General features: G+C 42.1%; 1 protein-coding gene across 8 annotated transcripts in view; it reads right to left on the reverse strand.

Annotated features, from left to right (window-relative positions):
• Window positions 1–23,678, reverse strand: part of ZNF23 (zinc finger protein 23) — a 33,898-nt gene that overhangs the window by 2,386 nt on the left and 7,834 nt on the right. For 2 of the 8 annotated variants that reach the window (XM_030298175.1, XM_030298174.1), the window contains exons 1-4: window positions 13,553–13,589; window positions 7,916–7,980; window positions 5,579–5,705; window positions 4,959–5,006 (exon numbers count right to left, since the gene is read on the reverse strand). In XM_030298175.1, the coding sequence (XP_030154035.1) occupies window positions 4,959–5,006; window positions 5,579–5,705; window positions 7,916–7,948 (208 nt within the window). In that variant the 5' untranslated portion in view covers window positions 7,949–7,980; window positions 13,553–13,589. Of the gene's footprint in view, window positions 1–4,892; window positions 5,007–5,578; window positions 5,756–7,301; window positions 7,352–7,915; window positions 7,981–13,023; window positions 13,603–23,678 lie in introns of those variants that run through there. The other 6 variants (XM_030298176.2, XM_030298169.2, XM_032591336.1 and 3 more) reach the window with 6 other exon arrangements.

Below are 23,678 nucleotides of genomic sequence, written 5' to 3' on the forward strand. Positions count from 1 at the left end.
TAGGTCAAAAAATCTAAGGTTCATCCATAAGATGGAATAATATATAGTTGGCAATCAATCAATCAATCCATATATGCTGACCTGAAAAGATGTACAAGATACACTGTTAAATGGAAAAACAAGTTGAGAAATGGATATAAATTAGATTCCATTTCTATAAAGGAAAATAAAACGGGCTAATAAATACATATAGATTTGTATATGTATGCCTAGAAAACTACTGGAAGGATACACAAGAAACCGAGCAATCTGGCACAGGAAGTTTCAGCGACTTGTTTCTCCAGTATGCTTTATACACTCTCTGTACAGTTTTGAGCATGAATGATTTAAGATGATGTTCCAGTAACATAAAAGTTAAAAGTGACAGCAGTAGAACAAAATCCTAGGTCTTCTCCACCAGATGAGCATTCTTTTTATCACACCACACTTTACTACACGCTGCAGTTCTTTTCTCAGCTGTCCATGGTTAATAAGAATGGAAACTACTTACAAAGGAAAAGGCATAGGATCCAACAACTTGTAGCAACGCTGAGGGTGGCAAGTGTTTGCAGCACCAGGAAGTGAAAGAGAAATAATCTTATTTCTTTTCTTGGAACTTAAACTCTAGGCTCTCTAAAATTCCTCCTTCACCTTCTGCTTTCTCTGCTTACAAAGGCAATCTTTAGGGGCATCTGGGTGGTTCAGTCAGTTAAGCGTCCAGCTCTTGATTTTGGCTCAAGTCATGATCTCACGCTCAGCACAGAGCCTGCTTGGGATTCTCTCTCCCTCTCTTTCTGCCCCTCCCCACTTTGCATGCACATGTGCACTCCCTCTCTCTAAAATAAACATTAAAAGGAGCCTGTTTCCGATTCTGTGTCTCTCTCTCTCTGCCCCTCCCCTGTTCATGCTCTGTCTCTCTCTGTCCCAAAAATAAATAAACGTTGAAAAAAAAAATTTTTTTTAAATAAAATAAAATAAAATAAACATTAAAAAAAAAAAAGACAATCTTTTGGCCTGCTTTATCCCTTTGATCCATCTCTCCCCACCCCTCCAGAACACTGCTGCATTCTCCTGGTCTTTCCTTCTACTTCCTCCCTCAATCCTGAAAGTGGTCAGTCCCTAACGTTCTTTTTAGAATTCCTACAGTTCCAATGGAGCCAGGATCTGTCTTTGCTCCCAAATCTCTTAAAATTGGCCTGAAAATGCTGCCTGTATTTTTTCATCTCCCATCTCTCCTCAACCACATGTAATAAGCCCACTTCCCCAGTATTTCATTAAATCTCCCTCAAAAGATCCAAATGACCTAGATTTCCCTAGCAAGCATTTTCAAAATACTGTTGGTCTTTTCCCAATTACAAAACTAATATTCATCTCTAATATCAGAAACATGCAAAGAAAAAAATTCAAATTACCTGAAATACAACCACCTAACAACAACTACAGCTAATCTTCTGATGTATTTCCTCCCTCAACCATTTTCCTTCCAATCATTCTTCTAAAAACATTTTTTCAAAAATGAAAATATTTTTCTTTCCTAACATTAATAAGGATAATTTTCCAGTATCTTTAGATATTCTGTAAAAATATTTTAAAGGGGCGCCTGGGTGGCTCAGTCGGTTAAGCGTCCGACTTCGGCTCAGGTCATGATCTCACGGCTCGTGTGTTCAAGCCCCGCGTCGGGCTCTGTGCTGACAGCTCAGACCCTGGAGCCTGTTTCAGATTCTGTGTCTCCTTCTCTCTCTCTGACCCTCCCCTGTTCATGCTCTGTCTCTCTCTGTCCCAAAAGTAAATAAACGTTAAAAAAAAAAAAATTAAAAAAAAATTTAAAAAAAAATTTTTTTAAATGGCTAAATAAGCATTCCATCCTAAAGAGGCATGTTAATTTAATCAATTATCTCTATCCTGATTATGCAGGTTATTTCCAGCATTTTATTATATAAAATTATGATGAACTTCCATGCATGTACATCTTTGTTTATATCCCTGATTATTATCAGGACACCCTAGGAGGGAATTTCCAGGCTATCGAGGACAAACTTTTAAAAGGCTTTTGAGGGGCGCCTGGGTGGCGCAGTCGGTTAAGCGTCCGACTTCAGCCAGGTCACGATCTCGCAGTCCGTGAGTTCGAGCCCCGCGTCGGGCTCTGGGCTGATGGCTCAGAGCCTGGAGCCTGTTTCTGATTCTGTGTCTCCCTCTCTCTCTGCCCCTCCCCCGTTCATGCTCTGTCTCTCTCTGTCCCAAAAATAAATAAACATTGAAAAAAAAAAAAAGGCTTTTGATATGTATCGCTAAAGTACTTTCTAGAAAGACTACTGATTCACATTCACCTCCAGAAGTCTATTCCAGTTTGGTGTATTCTCTCCATCACTTACTATAATTGTTCTCAGTATGAGCAAGGAAAACTGAAGGGACTCCATGAAAAACTACTTGCTTCTGTTCCTGCTTCTATTCTTTCTAGGACCTGCACTTTGGCCACATAAATGCCTTATGGAACAAATGATGTATGTCCTTCCTGTGTGAGTCAGAAGTTAATGATTTTTTACACTCTTCCAGCACAGGTGGTAACATCTATGGAATGACTAAGCAAGGCTGTCATGTATGTTTTCCACACCACTGACTCTAGACACCTGATGCCAAAACCCCCTGGCAGCAGGGAGTAAGTGAATTATGGAGGACACCCGGACACTTGTCTTTGTTCTGACCAGTTCCTGGGTGCCCACAGAGGACATGTACATTCTGAATAGAAACCCCAGACCCTGAGCAAAGGAGAGACTCACTCTCCTTTCTTTTCTCAGTCTCCCAGACACTCATCTGCTATACTCTATCACTTATGCTATTCAGTAAACTCTGCTCTCACTTTATCCTGGCTCGCAACTTGATTTCTATCCTGCTCAAAGCCAAGGACCATCTTTGCTGGCCCTGCAGGACCCTCTCTGGGTCTTCAGACCCACCCTGCCTATGTCAAGTATGTTAGGTGTAACATCTGTTTTAATTTCTTTTTCATTGCTTTCTATTGAGGGTGAAGATTTTTCATTGATTTAAATTTGTACTTCTTATGTGGATCAAACATTTATATTCTTTGCCAATTTTTCTATACTAGTGATCTTCTATTTGCCAAATCCTACATTGTGGCAGATGCTACCGGTTTCTTAACCAGTATCCATTCTCCCTTTCTTCCTTACTAGCACAGCCTCCCATGTGTTTGAGGTAGCAGTAAAAACTACAGCTAAAAACTATTTTCTGCCCTCTCCTGCAGTAGGGGGACCAGAAGACACAGTTGTAGCAAATGAGATATAAACAGATGTCACTATGTGGGCCTTCTGAAAAAGCTTTTTAACAGAGAATCAACTCGGCTGACATGGGCCTGTGCCCTAGGCCTTTCCCCTCTGTCTACCTAAAAGCCATCTGATTCCTCACTCCAATTAACAAACACAAACTAATTGGATTGATGTTCCCATTCTCAGCTAAGATCACGATGGGTTATTCAAAAACTTCAAAGACTTCAGGATTGTCTGTTGCCTACGGAATGAAATCCAGACTCCTTTGAGGAGATCCACGATTATATGGAGCTTCCTCCATATTATATGCAATGCGCTTTAAACTCTTGATTTTGCAAAACATGTCTTCCTTTGTCAGGAATCATCTGGTTGAATGACTAGAAGGAACAAAAATCCACTGAATCTTTAAAGGATTCATGGGACACCTGAGCGGCTTAATCAGTTAAGTGTCTAACTTCGGCTCAGGTCATAATCTCGTGGCCCATGAGTTCAAGCCCCACATGGGGCTCTGTGCTGACAGCTCGAGCCTGGAGCCTGCTTCAGGATTCTGTGTCTCCCTCTCTCTGCCCCTCCCCCACTCATGCTCTGTCTCTCCCTCTCTCTAAAATAAACCAACATTACAAAAAAGTTTTTTTAAGTAAATAAATAAGAGGATTCATTGAAAAGACACAAGAGAATCTTATGGACCACAAACGCAGAGAAGTAAATAGGAAATCACAAGAAATGGGAAATCGTCTGGTACCTACTCTGCTTAAGCCAATGAGAAGCTTGCTACTTCAAGTAAGATCTGGGAAATAGATACATTGGCAGAACCTGAGAATTAACAGAAATGTAGACTCTTGGCCCCATGCCAGACTTACTAAATGACAATATGCATATTTACAAGATACCCAGAGGTGATTCATTTGCACATCATTTGAGAAGCACTGAACTGAGAGCACTTCCTTCCACCTTATTTCCCACAGCTTAAGCTGTCTTCTCCACACAAAAAAGTAATAATAAATACTAATATTTCACTGAGCACACACTATAAGTTACACATTTAATATGTATTATCTCATGTAATCCTCAACCCACAAGACTAGCACTGTTCTCTCATTTTATTATTCCATTTTCAGGGATAAAAACATTGAATCTTAGAGAACTCAAATAACTGACCTACTCAAAGTCACAACTAGGAAATCCTGTAACTAGGAATAGCAGTTGGGATTGAACCTCAGGGAAGTCTACTCCAAAGACTGTACTTTTAACCACCAGGCTATTCTGCCTTTCTGTACAAAAAGACTGTTAATTCTCCATCCATCACATTAAGTGTACAATGTTTAGAAAGTAGCAAGGACCCCAAAATACTGAATCCATTCATTTCATCTGAGAAAAGCAGAATTCCAAAATTAGAACTGAAAAGAATTAGAATAAGGCATTTGAAAAAAAGATCTGTTCTTGGAATTACAAAGAAACAGCAAACTGCAAAAATAATCAGGTCTCAACTGTACATATCTCTATAAATCATCAACATTATTTAAATTTTAATTTCTACAGCTGGCTCATAAATGTGGCATGCTTATATGTTGCTAACGTTGGTTTTCTTCCTAAAGAGTTTAACTCCCCCATCAAAGGCAGCTGTGTGTCCCTTACCAGTCCAGACACCCTGGGAGCATATTTCTGTTCCAGCCACCAGTGGAGATGGGTCCCCCAGCTGACCTGCTCCCTCCAGTTGCGATATCACAGCAGGTTTGAGAAGTGAAAATCCTGTTTAGGGGGAAAGAAAGAGGAGAGAGAGGTGAATAATCTCCCAGAGATGAGTTCTTAAGCCTCTTCTCCAACTGTCTTGGCAATGGGAAGGGAAAATAAGAGCTGTAGGGGATCCCATGCCTAAAGACGACAGGAAAGGGGGGAATGGCTTGGAAAGTGTATGTGTGTATGTTGGGGGGGGGGGGTACCTGAGAAGGTGTGGGAGGAGTTGGGAATGGCCTGGGCTGTGAGCCCGAAAGACCAAGATATGCAGGTCAGATGAGGGTGAATGTGAAGATAATGCCGTGGAACAGTAAGTTTCTTTTTCCCACACTGTATCCAAACCACAACTTCTAGAGGATGGATAAAGAGTGCACACTAGTCCCAGCAAAATCCTATATTGGCCCAATAAAGGCTTGGGATTCACCCTTTCCAGCAACCCCTAACTCAAGGGGGATTAGGAATCTCAACCCCTGGGGTTCCGACTCAGTAAAGGATTTCTACAGACCCCACCTGCAACCTGTCAGGGGTCAATAAGCCAGGAAACCCCAACTGGCAGAGTCTGGGTCCCAGGGGGAGAGAGGCCTTACCCAGGGAGGCCACATTTCCATAATTCTCCAGCATCACATCCCTGTACAGGGCCCTCTGTGCAGGGGACAGGCCATTCCATTCCGTCTGAGTGAAGTACACAGCCACGTCCTCGAAGGTCACCGACTTCTGAAACAACAGGTTCCTGCTGCCCTAGGGCCAGTTCCATGGCTCAGGCCCTAGGTGAGGGGCAGAGGGCAGTATAAGGGCTTGGGGAGGGAGCTTGTGAAGAGCACAAAATTAATAAAAAAAGGGAAAGGTTTGAGAAAAAGCACCTGGAAAGTAAACCATGGAGAATTATCTGACCTCTCTCATGGCAGGGAAACCTCATGCCATATTTTACATTTATAAAAGATATCCTAAGTTGGGATGACAGAGAAAAATTCCCATAATCAAGTTCCCCAAAAGCAACTCCATTCTTTCTGCTAGCCATGTCTTCAGGGGCAGATACGGCTCAGGACTTGCCCACCAGCATGCCCACCCTGATCCCTACCCCCATAAACGTCCAGCCACCCCCAGAGAACAGCTACGGCCTCCATCTCAACCAGCCCCCATCTGGATTCCTGTCACTGACCCTGCCACGAGGGGCTGTGCAACTGCCTGAGCACCTCTAGCAGCTCAGTGCTGCCCAGACTGGCTGAGGCAGGAACGGCAGCCCATTCTGCTTCCAGATGGGTCTTGCTGAAAACCCGATTTTGTTACACGCTCCCATCAGGCCTCATCCTTTCCAACTTTACCCAAGAACTCACTTTTCTCCAGGGTTCGGGAAAGAGGGGAGATCAGCCTTCCTAGTGGCCAGGTGCTCTGCCACCATTCCAGCTGCTCATCTCTGCATCACTACACCGTGCACCCGGCACAGGCCCTGCATCAGGATTGATGCCTCCCTTCCGGGCAGCTGCGGCCTCTGGTTGCGCTTTCTCCCTGCCCATCTCAGTCCTCTGTAATAACCTGGGTGACAGGCTGGCAGGGATATACCCTCAATTCCTTTCTGCCAGGATTTTGCTTGATTCTACTGACCCCCACCCATCAACAAGCATAGTCCAACCACTGGGTAAGTCTAAGTGTCACTCATCTGTGACCTTGGATGGGCCAAGGAACTTCTCTGCACAAAATTAAATACCTTCACTGCCCACCACCACCACCCTTTACCCCAGCAAGTTGGAGGCTCCTGAATTCAACCCCACCCCACCCCACCCCACCCCCTCCACTATCTGTGCAGGAAACGTCAGCTAGAATCCTGGGAAATGTTCCTGACTCCTCCCTCTCTCTTACTCTACCCTCAATCCTGACTCTCCATATCCTAAAGGTTTTGTTAAGCATTACTTGAATTGGGTTCTTTTTTTTTTTTTAACTACTTTCCTTGATGAAGCCCATTATCACCTGGACCAATGGAATTCTTTCTAAGTGGACACCTTCCTCTTGAATCACCCTGAAAATTATTCCCTACACAGCCAGGACAAATCTGACCACCTTAACGTCACTGATTGCACAGGTCACAGGAATGAGCAGAGAAGAATCAAATTAACAGCTGTGTGACTCTGGGCAAGGCACTCTGCTCCCCTTTGCCTTCCTATGTTTTGTAGCAGAGTGAGCACAACACAGCACCTATGTCAAGGGCAAGGAATCAAGACTGAGCGATCCATGCAAGTGCTTAGTATTATGCCTGCAGCATAGCAAGCCGCAAACAATGCTACTGGGATTACTGTGACTATGATTATTCCCAACCTGTAGTCCATGGAGGTCCATGGATGTGCTTCAGGGAGTCCGTGAAGTCCCTGAAATTATATGGAAAATTTGGTTTGCATGCTTATTTTTCTAAGGGAGGGGGAGGGTCCAGAGCTTTTATCAGAAACCTAAAGTTTGAGCCCCTGCACCCAAGCCCTGAAAGTCTCTCCAGGACACAATGAGACATCCTGTCCCATAGGACATCCTGTTTTTTCCCTCCAGACCCCACTACCCTCGTCTCCACACCATATTAGAGGCACAGCCATCCTTTGTGTTGACCTGGTCCTACTACTCCTTTTCACCTATGCCCTGGTCTCTGGACATCCTAAGCCAGTGCTACCCTCCTCCATTCACATCCTTGCACGGAGCATCCTCCATGGGCAGCTTCCTGTCGCCTATTCACCAGAGGAGCAAAGAACCTCAGTGTGCAGAACACTTCACCCCTGCCTTCAGGGATGCTCTCCTGCTGCTTCCATCCCTTCGCGTCACCGCTCTTCCCATGAGTTCCAGGCGGAAGCGAGGAGGACCCCTCCAACTTCCATCACAAAGCTCACCAGCTTCCCTTCTTCAATGTGAAACTGCTCAGAGGTAGAGCTGAAGGACCCACAGCTCACCTGGGGCCAGGCTGTCAGGAGCATGGCTGCCATTACCTGCTCTCCCTCTCAGAGAAGGCCTGGAGCTGAGGAAAAACAGAGAGACAGATGTGAAGCAAGTCCCGCCCCTGCAGGAACAACACAGCCCCTCAGAGATGTGAGACACAGGCAGCCAGTGTCCAGACAGGAATGCAAGCGGGAGCTGCCACAAGAAGAAGGGGGTGATCCAGTGCCCATGACCCCTCCCACCAATGACACTGATCCTAGGAACCCTAGGGTTTTACAATTCTGACACATATCACATACACTAGAGCATACATAAAATGTATAGAGAGCCTAAAGAATAATAAAGCGACAATTCAGCTCAAGAAATAGAACATTACCAAGATCATGGACTTACTTCTTTTTCTCTAAACAAGGATCATCCTCGATTACACTGCAAGGGAAGCCAGGCCAGCATGGCTGCAGCCCCAGCACAGAGGCCTGAGAGTCATGCCCCAGGGAGCTGGAGGAGAGAGCTATTCCCCTACATCCTGCTTATTCCCTTACATAACTGAGTGTTCTCAAGAGCCCTGATACCTCTGTAGAGATCTTGGGAAGCCAGGCTCCCACATGGCCCAGGTTTACCTTTCAGGTCCCGTGCTACCTCCTCATACTTTCCAGCCCTCTGATAGTGAAGAAGCCAGGGCCTCAGCATCCTGAGGGGTCACTCAATTATCTAGGGTCCCGTGACCGAGCACTTCTTGTTCATTGTATTCAAAACACATGGACTGGTTATTTTCTGGTTACTGCTCCCAAAGTCAGTCTTGAAAACCTGTGTTTTCCTAAAATATCATCTATGTCTTCTAGGGTTTCACTTTAGTGCAGAACTGTGGAAAACACTGGTTCATGATTCATTCCATTTCTTCCATATCTGGAACTACTTTGTTTTTCCCACTTCTTTTGAATATGTGTGCTTTCTAGACCCCTTCCCCTTTGTTAATGTTATGGATGGAACATGTCTCCCCACCCCCAAAATTCGTATGATGAAGTCCTCTCCCCCAACATGACTATATTTGGATATAGATCCTATGAGGTAATAAGGTGAAACAAAGCCATAATATGAGAGGTCTGGTGCCCCTATAAAAAAGCAGAAGAGGGGCGCCTGGGTGGCGCAGTCGGTTAAGCGTCCGACTTCGGCCAGGTCACCATCTCGCGGTCCGGGAGTTCGAGCCCCGCGTCGGGCTCTGGGCTGATGGCTCAGAGCCTGGAGCCTGTTTCCGATTCTGTGTCTCCCTCTCTCTCTCCCCTCCCCCGTTCATGCTCTGTCTCTCTCTGTCCCAAAAATAAATAAACGTTGAAAAAAAAAATTAAAAAAAAAAAAAAAAAAAGCAGAAGAGACACCAGAGTTCATTTTCTACCATGTGAGGACACAATGAGAAGACAGCCAACTGTAACTCAAGGAGAGCCCTTATCAAGAACCGAATTGTGTGGCATCTTAATCTTGGGCTCCCAGCCTCCAGAACTGTGAGAAATAAATCTCTGTTGTTTAAGCCGAATAACTTACTGTATTTTGTTACGGCAGCCTGAGCAGACTAATAAAGTCAAGTGGAACAATGATTTGTCTATTTGAATGTTGTTTTCTTTTATTTTTAAAGAATAAGCTTTTCTATTTATTTAGAACATCACTCCTCTATTTCCTTCATTACGTTCTGCTTTCTTTGTTTCTTTAGCTCTGTAAGAGATACTTTATGTACCACTCCAAATCCTCTGGTCTCAGCCCAGTTCAAGAGGCTTTGATCAGCTTTGAGCAGGGACAACCTACCAATGCCTCCTCAAGGATCTATACCACATGTGGCTGGCTCCTGCCCTGGGGCTTTTCTGGCATCCTGTGTGGGACATCTGCAGATACCTGTGGATACCTGCTAGGTCCCAAAACACAGACAAGTTAAGGCTTGTGAGGCCACCCTTGACCAACAGGGGATAGAAGTCAATGGATAAATATTTTCCCCTTTAGTCCCCTACATTAGCACCCATGAGATTCCAAGGCTGCTCAAAGATCCTGCAAGAATGAGCGCCAGGGGCCTATAGACAGGCCAGCCTGACAACACATCCTTGTATTGGCTCTCCCTCCTCTGTTTTACTCCCCTTGCTGTTCACTCTGCCCTTGGAATACATTCCCAAATAAACTGCCTGCACAGAAACCTCTGTCCCGTGTTTTGCTTCTGGGGGAAGCTAGACTGCAAAAGGTTTTTTTCTACCTTCCTGAGGATGCATGATTTATTCATTTATGTTTATTCTTTACTATTTAGCAATTAAAATCTGTATGGCCATAAATTTTCCCTCTGAATACACTATTACCCACAGGCCAGAGGTTTTGAAAAAAATATTTTGTTTTAATTAATTATATTTTATAGCTGGTCAGCAACTGTGTTTTGTCTCTGACCACAGAATTGTTTAGGATAGTTTGTTATTAATTTCTTCTCTATTCATAATTTTGGCTTTATTGCATGGTGTTTAAATAACCTGATCTATTTACTTCTGCTTTACAAAGTTTTGGGGGCTTTTTGTTTTGTTTTTTTAGCTAAAATGCCTAAAAAAAATTCTACGAATGCTTAAAAAGAAAACCTATCCTATAATGGAAGAACATATAATTCTATTTCAATCTAATAAATCAACTCTATTTATTTTGTTATGTAGATATTTTTCTGTAATCCATGATCACTTTTACCTAATTAAACTGACATAGCCAGTAAAGAGCAAATGCTCACAAAACACTGAACCCACATGTATCATGAACAAATCTTTTCAAGTCTTTAAGAAACGAGTAGTTCTAACAGTACTGAAACTGTAGAAAAAAACAGCAAAATAAGTTTCCCAGTCCTTTTTATGATGCCAGCACAATACTCATGTAAAAACCACAGACCAGTCTCATTTATGAATACTCACAGAAAAATCCCCACTATAAAGGAATAGACTCCAGTAGTTCATTAAAGTGACATGCCATGACTAAAAGGGATCATCCCAGGAAAGCAAGTAAAGCTCAATATCAAGACACAGATTAGTATACTTTTTCACATGAATAAATCAAAGAAAAATAAACACACTCTCCATCCCAACAGATGCCAAAGGCATTTAATCAAATTCAATATTCATGCCTAAATTTAAAAATGTATGCCCTAGAGAAACTCTCATATGTAGAAAATATGTACAAAATTATTATCAGTATTTTGATTTAAAAAAACTGGAAACAACCTACATATCCACTGAGAGTACATAAACTGTCTTATCTTTTTTAAAAAAAAATTTTATGTTTTTAGTTTACATTTGAAAGACAGAGAGAGAGAGAGGGAATGAGTGGGGGAAGGGCAGAGAGAAAGAGAGACACAGAATCCGAAGCAGGCTCCAGGCTCTGAGCTGTCAGCACAGAGCCCAATGTGGGGCTCGAAATCACGAATCATGAGATCATGACAAGAGCTGAAGTCAGACGCTCAACTGACTGAGTCACCCAGGTGCCCCTGTCCTATCATTTTTTAAATGAACATTACCCACCCCCACCAAAAAATGAACATTACCCAGCAGCAAAAATGAACAGCTCACAATTACACACAACAACATAGATGACTTCAGGAACATAATCTTGAGTTACAAGAGGGGCACCTAGGTGGCTCAGTTGGCTAAGTATCAGACTTTAGATATCAGTCCAGGTCATGATCTCACAGTCGTGAGATCAAGCCCCACATCAGGCTCTGCGCTGGGTGTGGAGCCTACTTGGGATTCTCTCTCTTCTGTCTGTCTCTCTCTGCCCCTCCCTGCACACATGTGAATTCTCTCTCTCAAAAAAAAAAATTAACTGAAATAAAATTATAAAAATAAAAATGTTTTCTTTTTTAAAAATTGAGTTATACAAACCCCAGATGACTAGAGACACTACAATGCCATTTTCATAAAGCTCAAAAACAAAATGTTTACAGACATATTTTGTGTGATAAAATTATTTTTATAAATAGGTAAGATGACGATTAATACAAAATACTAGTTGTTACCTCTAGGGGTAGGAAGTTGGGAGCTGGGTTGAGAAGGAGCACACAGAAAGATGCACCAATACCAGAAATGTTCTCCTCCTTAAAGGGGTGGTGTGTTCATGGGTGCTCATTTTACCATTATGCTTCTTAAATGTCATGCTAGATGCAGTCTTCAGTATACATGAATAACGTTTTTTAAAAAGATACTTATCTCTATGATATGGAGTGGTTTCCAGAATATATCTTCAAATGAAACAAGCAAATGCAAAAGGTAGAGTGCTACCTTTTGTGTATCAAAAAATGGGAGTATAAGAAAATACACACGTATCTGGTCAATTGTACAAAAAAAAAAAAATAGAAGGATAAATCAGAAACTAAGGAGAATGGTTGCCTCAAATATGGGTAGGAAGTGAAAGGAGCCTGTGATGCAAACAGGCTGGAAGGAAATAGGGTAGATGAGATTGGCAGGGGAAGGGAGGGCGTGACAGGCTTCTCTGAGTGTGCCTTTTTGTTCTGACACTCATAACCATAGTAATGTTTCACATATCCAAATATACAGACATTAAGCCAACCAACCAGGATGGGATAGGGTGGCGAGCCAAAAAGGAATACAAACAACAGCAAATGAGCCTAACTATACTACAATTGACTAACATAACCACACTGAAGTGGTGGGAAAGAAAAGAACTAAATAACTTTGGAAAACAGTGTTTTAACTAGATACTACAAGGCTAAAAAAACCTGTGCCCAAATGCTTCTTGAGGATACATGATTTATTTACTCATTTCATTCTTCCCTATTTGGCAATTAAAACCTATTAAGGCCATAAATTTTCCTCTGCATACACTACGAGCCACATTCCAGAGATATATACATATATATATAGATAGATAGATAGATACATATATAGATAGATAGATACATATATGTGTGTGTGTGTAATTTCACGTGTTAATTACTATAATTTAGTGTAGTATAGTGTTTTCGTAAAATTGCTTCTCATGAAGGTATGAGTGAGGAATTCTGGGGCTATTTTATGTGTATTCTAGGACTTCGCAAATAAGTGATTATAAATCATCCCCAGATCATTGTCATCCCAACGGCCCAGGAGTAGGGCCAAGTTACCTTTTGGAACGCACAGCTCCAGGAGACAGTGCCCTTCAAAAGCCGGGCTGGTTCTGCTCCCCGGTGTCTGGGAGGGCTCTGCTTTTTCTGCACTCTCACTGAACCCTGATTCACGACCCTATGTTAGGAGTCAGGAGGCATACGGTCCATACTTGAAATGCATATAGCTAAGAGCCCCTGTACGACTTCAACATGTTAAAACACTAGTGATATCACCTCAAGCCGCTTCACTCCTGCCAATATTCCACCCCCTGGCTGCTCCGACATATCTTCCCAAAAGGTCAGTAGTATCTTCCCCGAACAAAATGCTAAATGCTCGGGGCTCCGAGGTTGTGACGGTAATCCGGCTTCGCCTTCCACGGGATGGAACGTATTCGGCCACCAAGTCCAAAGTGGGAGTCGAGGAGGGGCGGGGGAGGACCGCGGGCCGCCGTTCTACCCACTCCTGCAAGTGCGGGAGACCCATCCCCACAGCACCCACAGCTACCCGCCGGGGCACCGCCCCCGCCGCCTGCAGCCCCACACTCACCTCGCAGCAGGCGGCTTCGTGGCGCGGCCGGAAGTGCGTCACCAGGCCGCGGCCGAACCTCTCTAGGAGCAGCGTTGCTACCAGTGGGTAGCACTCTGGCCCCGCCTCTGCGCTCTGAGTCTCGGCGTCAGAGGCTCCTGCGCCCTATGCTCAGGTCCTGCAGGTCTGAGCAGCAGGGCAGTTGTTCCTCGAGGTTGGCTGGGGAAGAGTCGGGGGCCGGCAATGACGCCGGGGATCTGTATCTTAGTAAAGCTCCCGGTTCTACCGGATTCAGGAGTTTCCGGAATGGGCCAGTGGATCGATCACACGCCGACAGACCTTAAGGCAGCCTTTTTGTAACAAATATTTCCTAGTGACTGCTTTATTCTCCTGTCGTGAAACTTACGATCATGACTTAGAAGATCATAGGTAATATAAACAACCTACATTTTAAAAACTAATATTATGCTTTAATAGAGGAGATAAAATACACCTTTCAATATGCAAATGTATGCTCGTGACTGCTATAGGAGACCTAATGAAGTGGTGGATAATTTGCCTTTTCACATGGAATGTGCCTGAACGCCACAGCCACAATGCTGTCTGTCTTACGCTGGTGTTTCAAAAATCACAAGGTACGATCCAAAATGGTGAACACTTTTTGGTAAAGTTTAAGTGAAACAGTACAATCTTCTTTTGATTTTATAGGTATGGTAATTATATTTCTGGAGAATCAACGTATGTTAATTAAAACTGTGTAGAAATCGTTGTGTTTAGGGGAACCTGGGTGGTTCAGTCGGTTAAGCCTCTGACTTTGGCTCAGGTCAGGATCTTGCGGGTCACTGGCAGTGCCGAGCCTGCTTGGGATCCTCTCTCACACTATCTCTGTCTCTGTCTCTCTCTGCCCCTCCCCCACTTGTGCACGTGCACACTCGCTCGCGCTCTCTCTCTCAATCTGTCTCTCAAAATAAATGAATTAACTTAAAAAAATTAGTTGTGTCTAGCTGAAAACACTTTCTAGACTCAGGTCATTTATAAAGTTTTTACCTACATGAATGTCCTGAAAGTATGTGAAAACTATTTCAAATAAGTGGAACCCTTCTGTGCATTGCAGGATTCCTGGCTCTCCAGGCTCCCATCAAACACCACCAAACACTGTAACAAAAATACTCCGATAAAATTCCAAAATGGGAGGTGGGGGGAGGCGGGGAACAGCACTAAAAGCCACTGGATTGGACCATCCTTAGGTTCTGATCCCGCAATGCTACAGCAATGGAATGTGATTGGTGGTAGGCCCCACCCACCTCTCCAGCCTCTCACCACACCTATTCTTCCTCCTCTATCAACTTCAGCCCCACTTTCCGAACAGGGCTCCCTAAACCTAGAATACCCTTCCTACTCTCCAATCTTGACTATTCCTTGAAGTCTCTGCTCAAATCCCATTTCCCTTGGAAAGCAAGCCTTCCCTGAGCACCTAGAATAAGGCAGGCCCGCCAGTTATGTGCCATCACAGCACTCTGTATTTCTCCGTACTTGGCACATGTGTGCTTTTTTAATGATACCAATTTATTTAACTGTCTTCTCTGCTGACTCCAAGAAGCAAGGACTATATCTATCTTGTTCGACACCATTATCCTCAGCTAAAGCACAAGGCCTGGCACAAAGGAAGTATGCAACAAACATTTGTCGTTGACATAGTCCAAAGGCTCCAACCCCAACTCCAGAGTAGAACCCTTCTTCATTTCTGTGCCACTAGAGGTGGGATATATATTATGCCTGGAATCATAACATTGACCAGGAGCCCTTCTCAGTTTTGCCTTGACCTTGATCATCACTGTTTTCCTAAAATGAGCACTTTCATGGCTTCTCTTGTTCAGATAGAAAAATGGTCCCAGGATTCAGCACAGTGATAGCTGGAGATTACATTGTTCTTGGCATTACATGGTTTGTTTGTTTTGTTTTTGTTGTTGTTTTCCTTTAGCAGACCTTTAGCTAGGACTGAGGGCTTGACTGAAGAAATAGGAAGGAATTAGGAGATCACAGTGTCACAGAAGTCCTGGGCCCAAATGTTAGATCATAAATCAGTCACTCATCTTACAGATAAGAAAATAAGGCCTCCAAAGTAACCACGAAGCTCTGACTCCTAAGTGTATGAGGACAGGCACACACCAAGTTACAAAAGGCCTGAAGAAGCAGAGACCACTTGTTTGTTGATCTCTATTCTTCCCTTATATAGTAACAGAATCTATAGCAAGCCAAAGACAGTCCAGAAAAAATAACACGTTTTCTGGCTCTCTTTAAATCCAAGCGTGACAACACGACCAACTTCTGATAAAGAGACTATAAGCAAAGGTGATGCCATGCCCTTAAATAGAAGGAACATGCATTTCCTGTCCCAGTATCCATCAGCTAGGTAGAACGCTGACAAGGGGGTGAGCATCTTGAACCATGTGAATGAGGATGTGGCTCCTAGGGTTGACATAGCTGCTGGGTGGTATCATAAAGCTGCTGTACCAGCCCTAGACTGCTTAACTTAAGATGATACATAAGTGAGAAATAAGTTTTCATCATGTTTAACCACACTGACTTGGGTTCTTCAAATCAATACCCACAGCCATAGCCTTACCAATACCCCTAGGAATAAGGGATGATGGAAAAATCATACATACTTAAAAACAAACAAAAATTTAGGCTGGTTCTCATATTTCGCTGCTCTGGAAGGCTGGGCTTGCAGCCATGTTTCCCTCTGCTCGGCTCTAAGTATCCTCTGCCCCTTCAGTCCCAGGGCCTCCCTAAAACCTTTCCTCCCTTGCCCACCAGGAGAAACTGACAAATCTTCTCATGTTAAAAAAATATTTTTTGGTGTTTCTAGTTTTAAGATTACACGGTAAAGGTTGTTCTACCTGCGTTTGCTCTTGAAAATTGTGGGAAAACAACAAAGTCTGGGGTTCATTTCAAGAGTTCAAGAATGTTTCAATATTATAAAAATTCTCTTTACTTATTATGAATTAACAAACCACTCAACCTCTTATGTGGAGAAATAGGGCAGGAAGAGGTCTTATTCAAAAAAGCAACAAAGAAACCAAAAAGAACTTAAGGATAAACTTAATAATAAATGTTTAAGACATAGACGAAGAAAAATTTAAATACTCAGGGACTAAACCAACAAAAACAACAACAATAAAAACTTGTATAAATGAAAAGGCAAAGGTAATTTTTCAAAGAAAGGGCATTCATCTTGACTTGACCTGTAAGTCCAATTTCAAACTATTTTGAAAAAAAAAAGAAGAAAGTGGAAGGAATTGTCCTACACAAATAAAACGACAATAGGATTTGTTTGGGATCTTGTGAAGATGATTCTAAGGTTTATCTAGGGCAAAAATGTTATATATTCACAAGATATTACTAAAACAAAAATGCAAAAGGACTGAATGTTAAAGATATACCAGACAAGTGTTAAGCTAAAGTAAAAATACCATTAACTATATTAATATAGTAATGAGTTTAAGACAAAAAATGTTATCAGGCAAGGTTCCATTTAAGACAATATAGTGAAAGATATAAACTAGTATCCAGAAATATAGGATAAGATACAATTTATGACATCATTTTATACCTAGCTCACAGGAAAGTATACCCAGGTACCAAACCTGAACAAGAAACTAAAACCAATGAGTTTAGCTGCATTGAATGCTTTGGCCAACACAAGTAGAAACAGTGGAGATTTGAAGATCTTGATACATGAGGAGGCTGAATCATAATATTCAAGAGGCCACATGAAACAAGTAGGAATTAGGGCTTCTCACAAACACATACACCCACTAAAATGCCTGGACCCAGGAAAGGATAAATTAGGGGAAAAAAATCTTCCCACTAGCAAAGAGAGATAACAAAGAAGTCCTTTTGTAGGTTTTAGAGTGGTAGTGGGGATGTCCCGTAAGAATTTAGAATTATAGTCTGTATTACTGAATACATAGTTTAATACTACCTACCTGGACCAGTAACTCATAATCTAAGAACTAGAAAACTGATGAAATAGTCATTATAGATTTTGGAGACAATGGCATTTAAAGGTTATTATAACTGCATCTGCAGATTGAAAAATTAAATAGAGACATGGAAAATAGAGAAATGTCCTAAGTCAGGGGGATCTGGGTTGACTCAGTTGGTTAAGTATCTGACTCTTGATTTCGGCTCAGGTCACAATCTCACAGTTTGTGAGTTTGAGCCCCACATCGGGCTCTGTGCTGACAGTGCAGAGCCTGCTTGGGATTCTCTCTCTGCCCCTTCCCCAAGTACACACACACACACACACACACACACACACACACTCTCTCTCAAAATAAATAAACTGAAAAAAAAAAATACACTGGACCAGAGGGGCACCTGGGTGGCTCAGTTGGTTGAGCATCTGACTCCTGATTTTGGTTCGGGTCATAATCCCACGGTTGTGGGACTGAGCCCTTCATCAGGCTCCATGTTTGGCATGCTTGGCATGCTTGGCTTAAGATTCTCTCTCTCCCTCTGCCCCTCTTCCCCCACACTCCTGCTCTCCCTCTCTCTCTCTCTCAAATAAATTTTTAAAAATACACTAAACAGGGGGCGCCTGAGTGGCTCAGTCGGTTAAGCGTCTGACTTCAGCTCAGGTCATGATCTCACGGTTTGGGTTTGAGCCCCGCGTTGGGCTCTGGGCTGACAGCTCAGAGCCTGGAGCCCGCTTCAGATTCTGTGTCTCCCTCTGTCTGCACTCTGTCTGTCTCATTGTCTCAAAAATAAATAAACATTAAAAATTTTTTTTAAAAAATACACTGAACAGAATTGAGTAGATTAGATATGGGGGGGGGGAGGAAACACTTTTTAAAAAAACATAGTGAACTTGAAGTCATAGCAGTAAAAACTATCCAAAAAGAAACAGAGAAAGGGGTGACTGGGTGGCTCAGTCAGTTGAGCATCCAACTTTGGCTCAGGTCATGATCTTATGGTTCATGGGTTCCAGCCCTTCATCAGTCTCTGTGCTGACAGCTCAGAGCCTGGAGCCTGCTTCGGATTCTGTCTCCATCTCTCTTTCTGCCCTTCCCCTGCTCGTGCTCTCTCTCTCTCAAATATAAATAAACATTAAAAAGTTAAAAAAGGGAAAGAAAAAGACACAGAAAATAAAAAATAAATGAACACTAACAAAACATATACAACACTTGAATATTGACAACCACAAAATGCTGATGAAAGAATCAAAGAAGATCTACACAAATGGGGATAAATATCAGGTTCACAAATAGGAAGATTTAGCATAAGAAAGATGTGAGCTCTCCCCAAATTGATATACAGGTTTAATGCAACTCTTATCAAAATTCCAGCAGACTTTTTGAAGATATAAACAAGATTATTTTTAAATCCATATGGAAAGGCAAAGGATCTAGAATGAATAAGACAGCTTGAAAAAAGGAGAGTAACATGGGAGGAATTGGTCTATCCAATTTTAAGTCTTATATAGCCATAACAATCAAGACTGTGTTATTGGCAGAGGAATATACAATAGATAGATCAATGGAAAAGAATGAAGAACCCAGAAATAGACTCATACAACTATGCTGAACTTACTATTTTTTGCAAAAGTGTATAAGCAATTCAATAAAGGAAAGATGGCTTTTTCAAAAAGCAGTGGTAGAGCAACTGGGCATCCATAGGGAAAAAATGAATCCCAACCTGAGTATCACAACTTATAAGCCCAAAATGGATCACAGACATTAATGTGAAAATGTAAATGTAAAATGTTTATAAACAAATGAAAGAAAATCTTTAGGGCCTGGGGCTAGGCAAAGAGTTCTTAGTCCTAACACAAAATTTATTAGCTGTAAGAGGAAAAGTTCTAAATTAGACTTCATCAAAATTTTTAAAAAATTTTCTATGTAAAAGATCCTGTTAGGAGGATGAAAAGCTATTGAGTAGGAGAAAATACGTGCAAACCACATATCCAAGAAGTACTAGCACATACCTGATAATATATTTCCGGAATATATAAAGAACTCTCAAAACTTAACAGTATAAAACAAACAATCCAATTAGAAAATGGGCAAAATATGTGAAAAGACACTTCACTGAAGAACATACACAGATGACAAATAAACAAAAGATGTTCAACATCATTAGCCATGAGGGAAATGCAAATTAAACCACAATACAATAAACATCTATCAGAATGACTGAAATAAAACAACAGTGACACCACCAAATGCCGCCAAGGATGCAGAGCAACTGAATCACTCATATGTTACTGGTGGAAATGTAAAATAAAATGGTGCAGTCACCCTGGAAAACAGTTTTTCAGTTTCTTATTTATTTATTTAGAGAGGGACAGACACAGTGCGAGTGGGGGAGGGGCAGAGAGAGAGAGGAGAGAGAGAGAATCCCAAGCAGGCTCTGCGCTGTCAGCACCCAGCCTGACACAGGGCTCAAACCCACAAAGCCATGAGATCATCACCTGAACCAAAACCAAGAGTCAGACAGTTAACTGCCTGAGCCACCCAGGCACCCGCAGTTTGCCAGTTTCTTAGGAAACTATAAACATGCAGTTATCATATGACCCAGCAACTGTCCTTCTGGGCATTTATTCAAGACAACTGAAAACTTAGGGCACTTGGGTGTTTCAGTCGGTTAAGCGTCTGACTCTTGGTTTTGGCTCAGGTCATGATCTCACAGTTTCCTGGGTTTGAGCCCTGTGTCAGTCTCCGTGCTAGCAGTGCAGAGGCTGCTTGGGAGTCTCTCTGTCTGCCCCTTCTCTGCTCATGCTGTCTCTGTCTCTCTCTCAAAAAAAAAAAAAAAAAAAAAGACAACTGAAAACTTTCTTTCACACAAAAAACTGTATACAAATGTCCGTCTATAGCAGCTCCATTCATAATAGCCAAAAACTAGAGATGGCTCAGCTGTCCTTCAATAGGTGAGTAGTTCAAGAAACTGTGGAGTATCTATACTATGGAATATATTCAGCAATAAAAAGGAACAGATTATTGATACATGTAGCAAAAATCTCAATGCATCTCCAGAGAATTACTCTGAGCAAAAAGGCCAATCTCAAAATGTTATATACTGTCTGGTAACATTTACATAACATTCTTAAAGTGATTTTTAAAAATGAAATAGAGAATAAGTTAGTGGCTTCCAGGAATAAGGGAGAGGGTTGTAAGTGGCTCTAGAAAGGCAAAATGAGAGATCCCTGTGAATATGGAAGTGTGTAGTATGTTGAGTTTTACCCATGTCAGTATCCTGATTGTTGTGTTACCTTTGGAGGAAACTGGGTAAAAGATACATAGGATCTCTCAGTATTATTTCTTACAACTGCATGTCAGTCTACAATCATCTCAAAATTAAAAGTTTAAATAATAAATGAACAGATAATTCGTGAGCTGTGGGACAATTTCAAGCCACCTTAAAAGATTGAGAGGAGTAATGGAAGTACATTTTTATAAGGTTTTTATACTGTACATGAAGTGCTGTAATATTAAAGGCAGAGTGTGCTAAGTTTAAAATATATAGTCTAAATCCTAGAACCCTAAAACAAAAACTATTATAGCTAAACATCCACAAAAGGAGATAAAATGAAATCATAAAAATTATATTGATCCAAAAAAAGCAGGAAGGGGTGGTGAGGAAGAACTATAGGACAAATAGAAAACAAATATGAAGATGATAGGCTTAAACCTAATATTAATTAATAAGTATATTAAATACAAGTGATTAAATATTTCAGTTAAAAAACAAGAGATCACACATGATGATGGTGGTGGTGATGATGATAAAAAAGCAGAGACTACATCTATAGCCAAACCAGGTACTTCTGGTTCCTTAAGGTAGTTTTCCTTGAATTATCTCGTTTGGCTATATTACAAACCACATTGGATAATAGCAAACTGCTAAAACCCCAATGTCCTTTATATTCAGGTTATTTGAAAATGCAATATAGATGGTGGGCAGGAAATGAAAAAGAAACAAATACGTTTGTTATGTGTTATCAAGTGCACTAACTTCACACTCCCTAGTCAGTAAGTTCAAAACACCAGCCAGCTTTTGAGGCACTGTGACTTAGTAGGAATCATATTGAGGAGTTCTGGCTCCTTCCCTGACTAGCAATGAAACACTGGGCAATCACTTCATTTTTCTGAAACTCCATTCATCTGAAAAATGGGATAATAGCACATAGTTGTTGTAAATACTATATGCTGTTTCACTTAAAGTACATACAATACAGGCATTGCTCAATTAATGTTAACTTCTTTCCTCTTCCACTTTATTTGTGGATCTCAGTAATAGCCAACCAGGGGTGCCTGGGTGGCTCAGTTGGTTGAGTCTTCATCTCGGCTCAAGTCACGATCTCATGGTTTGTGAGATCGAGACCCATATCGGGATCTACGCTGACAGTGTGGAGCCTGCTTGGGATTCTCTTTCTCCCTCTCTCTGCCCCTCCCCTGATTGTGCTCTCTCGCTCTCAAAATAAATAAAGTTTAAAAAAATGAGTAATAGCCAAACAAAGATACCAGGTCCCACTTTCTGGACCTGTAAATGTTACTTTAAATGGCAGTTTTTGCCATCAAAAAGAATGAAATCTTGCCATTTGCAACAACATGGATGGAGCTAGAGTGTATTATAAACAAAATAAGTCAGTAAGACACAAATACCATACGGTTTCACTCATGTGGAATTTAAGAAACAAAATAGATGAACATAGGGGAAGGGAAAAAAAAAAAAGAGAGAGAGGGAAGCAAACCGTAAGAGACTCAACCATACAGAACAAACTGAGGGTTGCTGGAGGAAAGGTGGGGAGGGGAGGGGCTGAACTGGTGATGGGTATTAAGGGCACTTGTAGTGATAAGCACTGGGTGTTTAAGTGATGAATCACTGAATTCTGCTGAAGCCAACATTACATTATATGTTAACTAACTAGAATTTAAAATGAAAACTTAAAAATAAATATTTGAGGGGTGCCTGGGTAGCTCAGTTGGTTAAGGGTCCAACTTCAACACAGGTCATGATCTCGTGGTCTGCGAGTTTGAGCCTGGCAGCAGGCTCTCTCCTGACAGCTCAGAGCCTGGAGAGCCTGGAGCCTGGTTCGAATTCTGTGTCTCCCCATCTCTCTGCCCCTCCCCTGCTCATGCTCTGTCTCCCTCTCTCTGTCTCAAAAATAAATAAACATTATGGGGCAGCTGGGTGACTCATTCAGCTAAGCATCCGACTTTGCCTCAGGTCATGATCTCACGTGTTTGTTGGTTCAAGCCCTGCATCGGGCTCTGTGCTGACAGCTCAGAGCCTGAAGCCTGCTTCAGATTCTATGTCTCCCTTTCTCTCTGCTCCTCCCCCACTCACATTCTTGTGTGTGTCTCTCTCTCAAAAATAAACATTAAATTAAAAACAATAAACATTAGGGGCGCCTGGGTGGCTCAGTCGGTTAAGCAGCCAACTTCAGCTCAGGTCATGATTTCGCGGTCCGTGAGTTCGAGCCCCGCGTCGGGCTCTGTGCTGACGGCTCAGAGCCTGGAGCCTGTTTCAGATTCTGTGTCTCCCTCTCTCTGACCCTCCCCCGTTCATGCTCTGTCTCTCTCTGTCTCAAAAATAAATAAATGCTAAAAAAAATTTTTTTTAAATAAAAACAATAAACATTAAAAATTATTTTAATAAAAAAATTAGAAACAAAAATACACTTTAAAAATATAAAATACAGGGGTGCCTGGGTGGCTCAGTCAGTTAAGCATCAGACTTCGGCTCAGGTCATAATCTCACAGTTCGTGAGTTCGAGCCCCATGTCAGGCTCTGTGCTGACAGCTCAGAGCCTGGAGCCTGCTTCAGATTCTGTGTCTCCCTCTCTCTCTGCCCCTCCCCTGCTCATGCTCTATTTCTCTCTCTCTCTCTCTCTCTCAAAAGCAAATATTTAAAAAAAATACAAATCTGAGAATTACATTTTTTTTTAAAGGCAGTTTTTACTGGTGTCATTTGGATTACCTGGGTGGGTCCTAAATGCCACAAGAGAAGCCAATGGAGATTAGACACACAGAGGTAAGACAGAAGCAGAGATTGGAGTGATGTGGCTACAAGCTAAGGAATGCTGGCAGCCACCAAAAGCTGGAAGACACAAGGCACAGACTCGTCCCAGAGTCTCCCC

Source organism: Lynx canadensis, chromosome E2 (genome assembly GCF_007474595.2).
Source record: "Lynx canadensis isolate LIC74 chromosome E2, mLynCan4.pri.v2, whole genome shotgun sequence".
Classification (NCBI taxonomy): Eukaryota; Metazoa; Chordata; class Mammalia; order Carnivora; family Felidae; genus Lynx; species Lynx canadensis.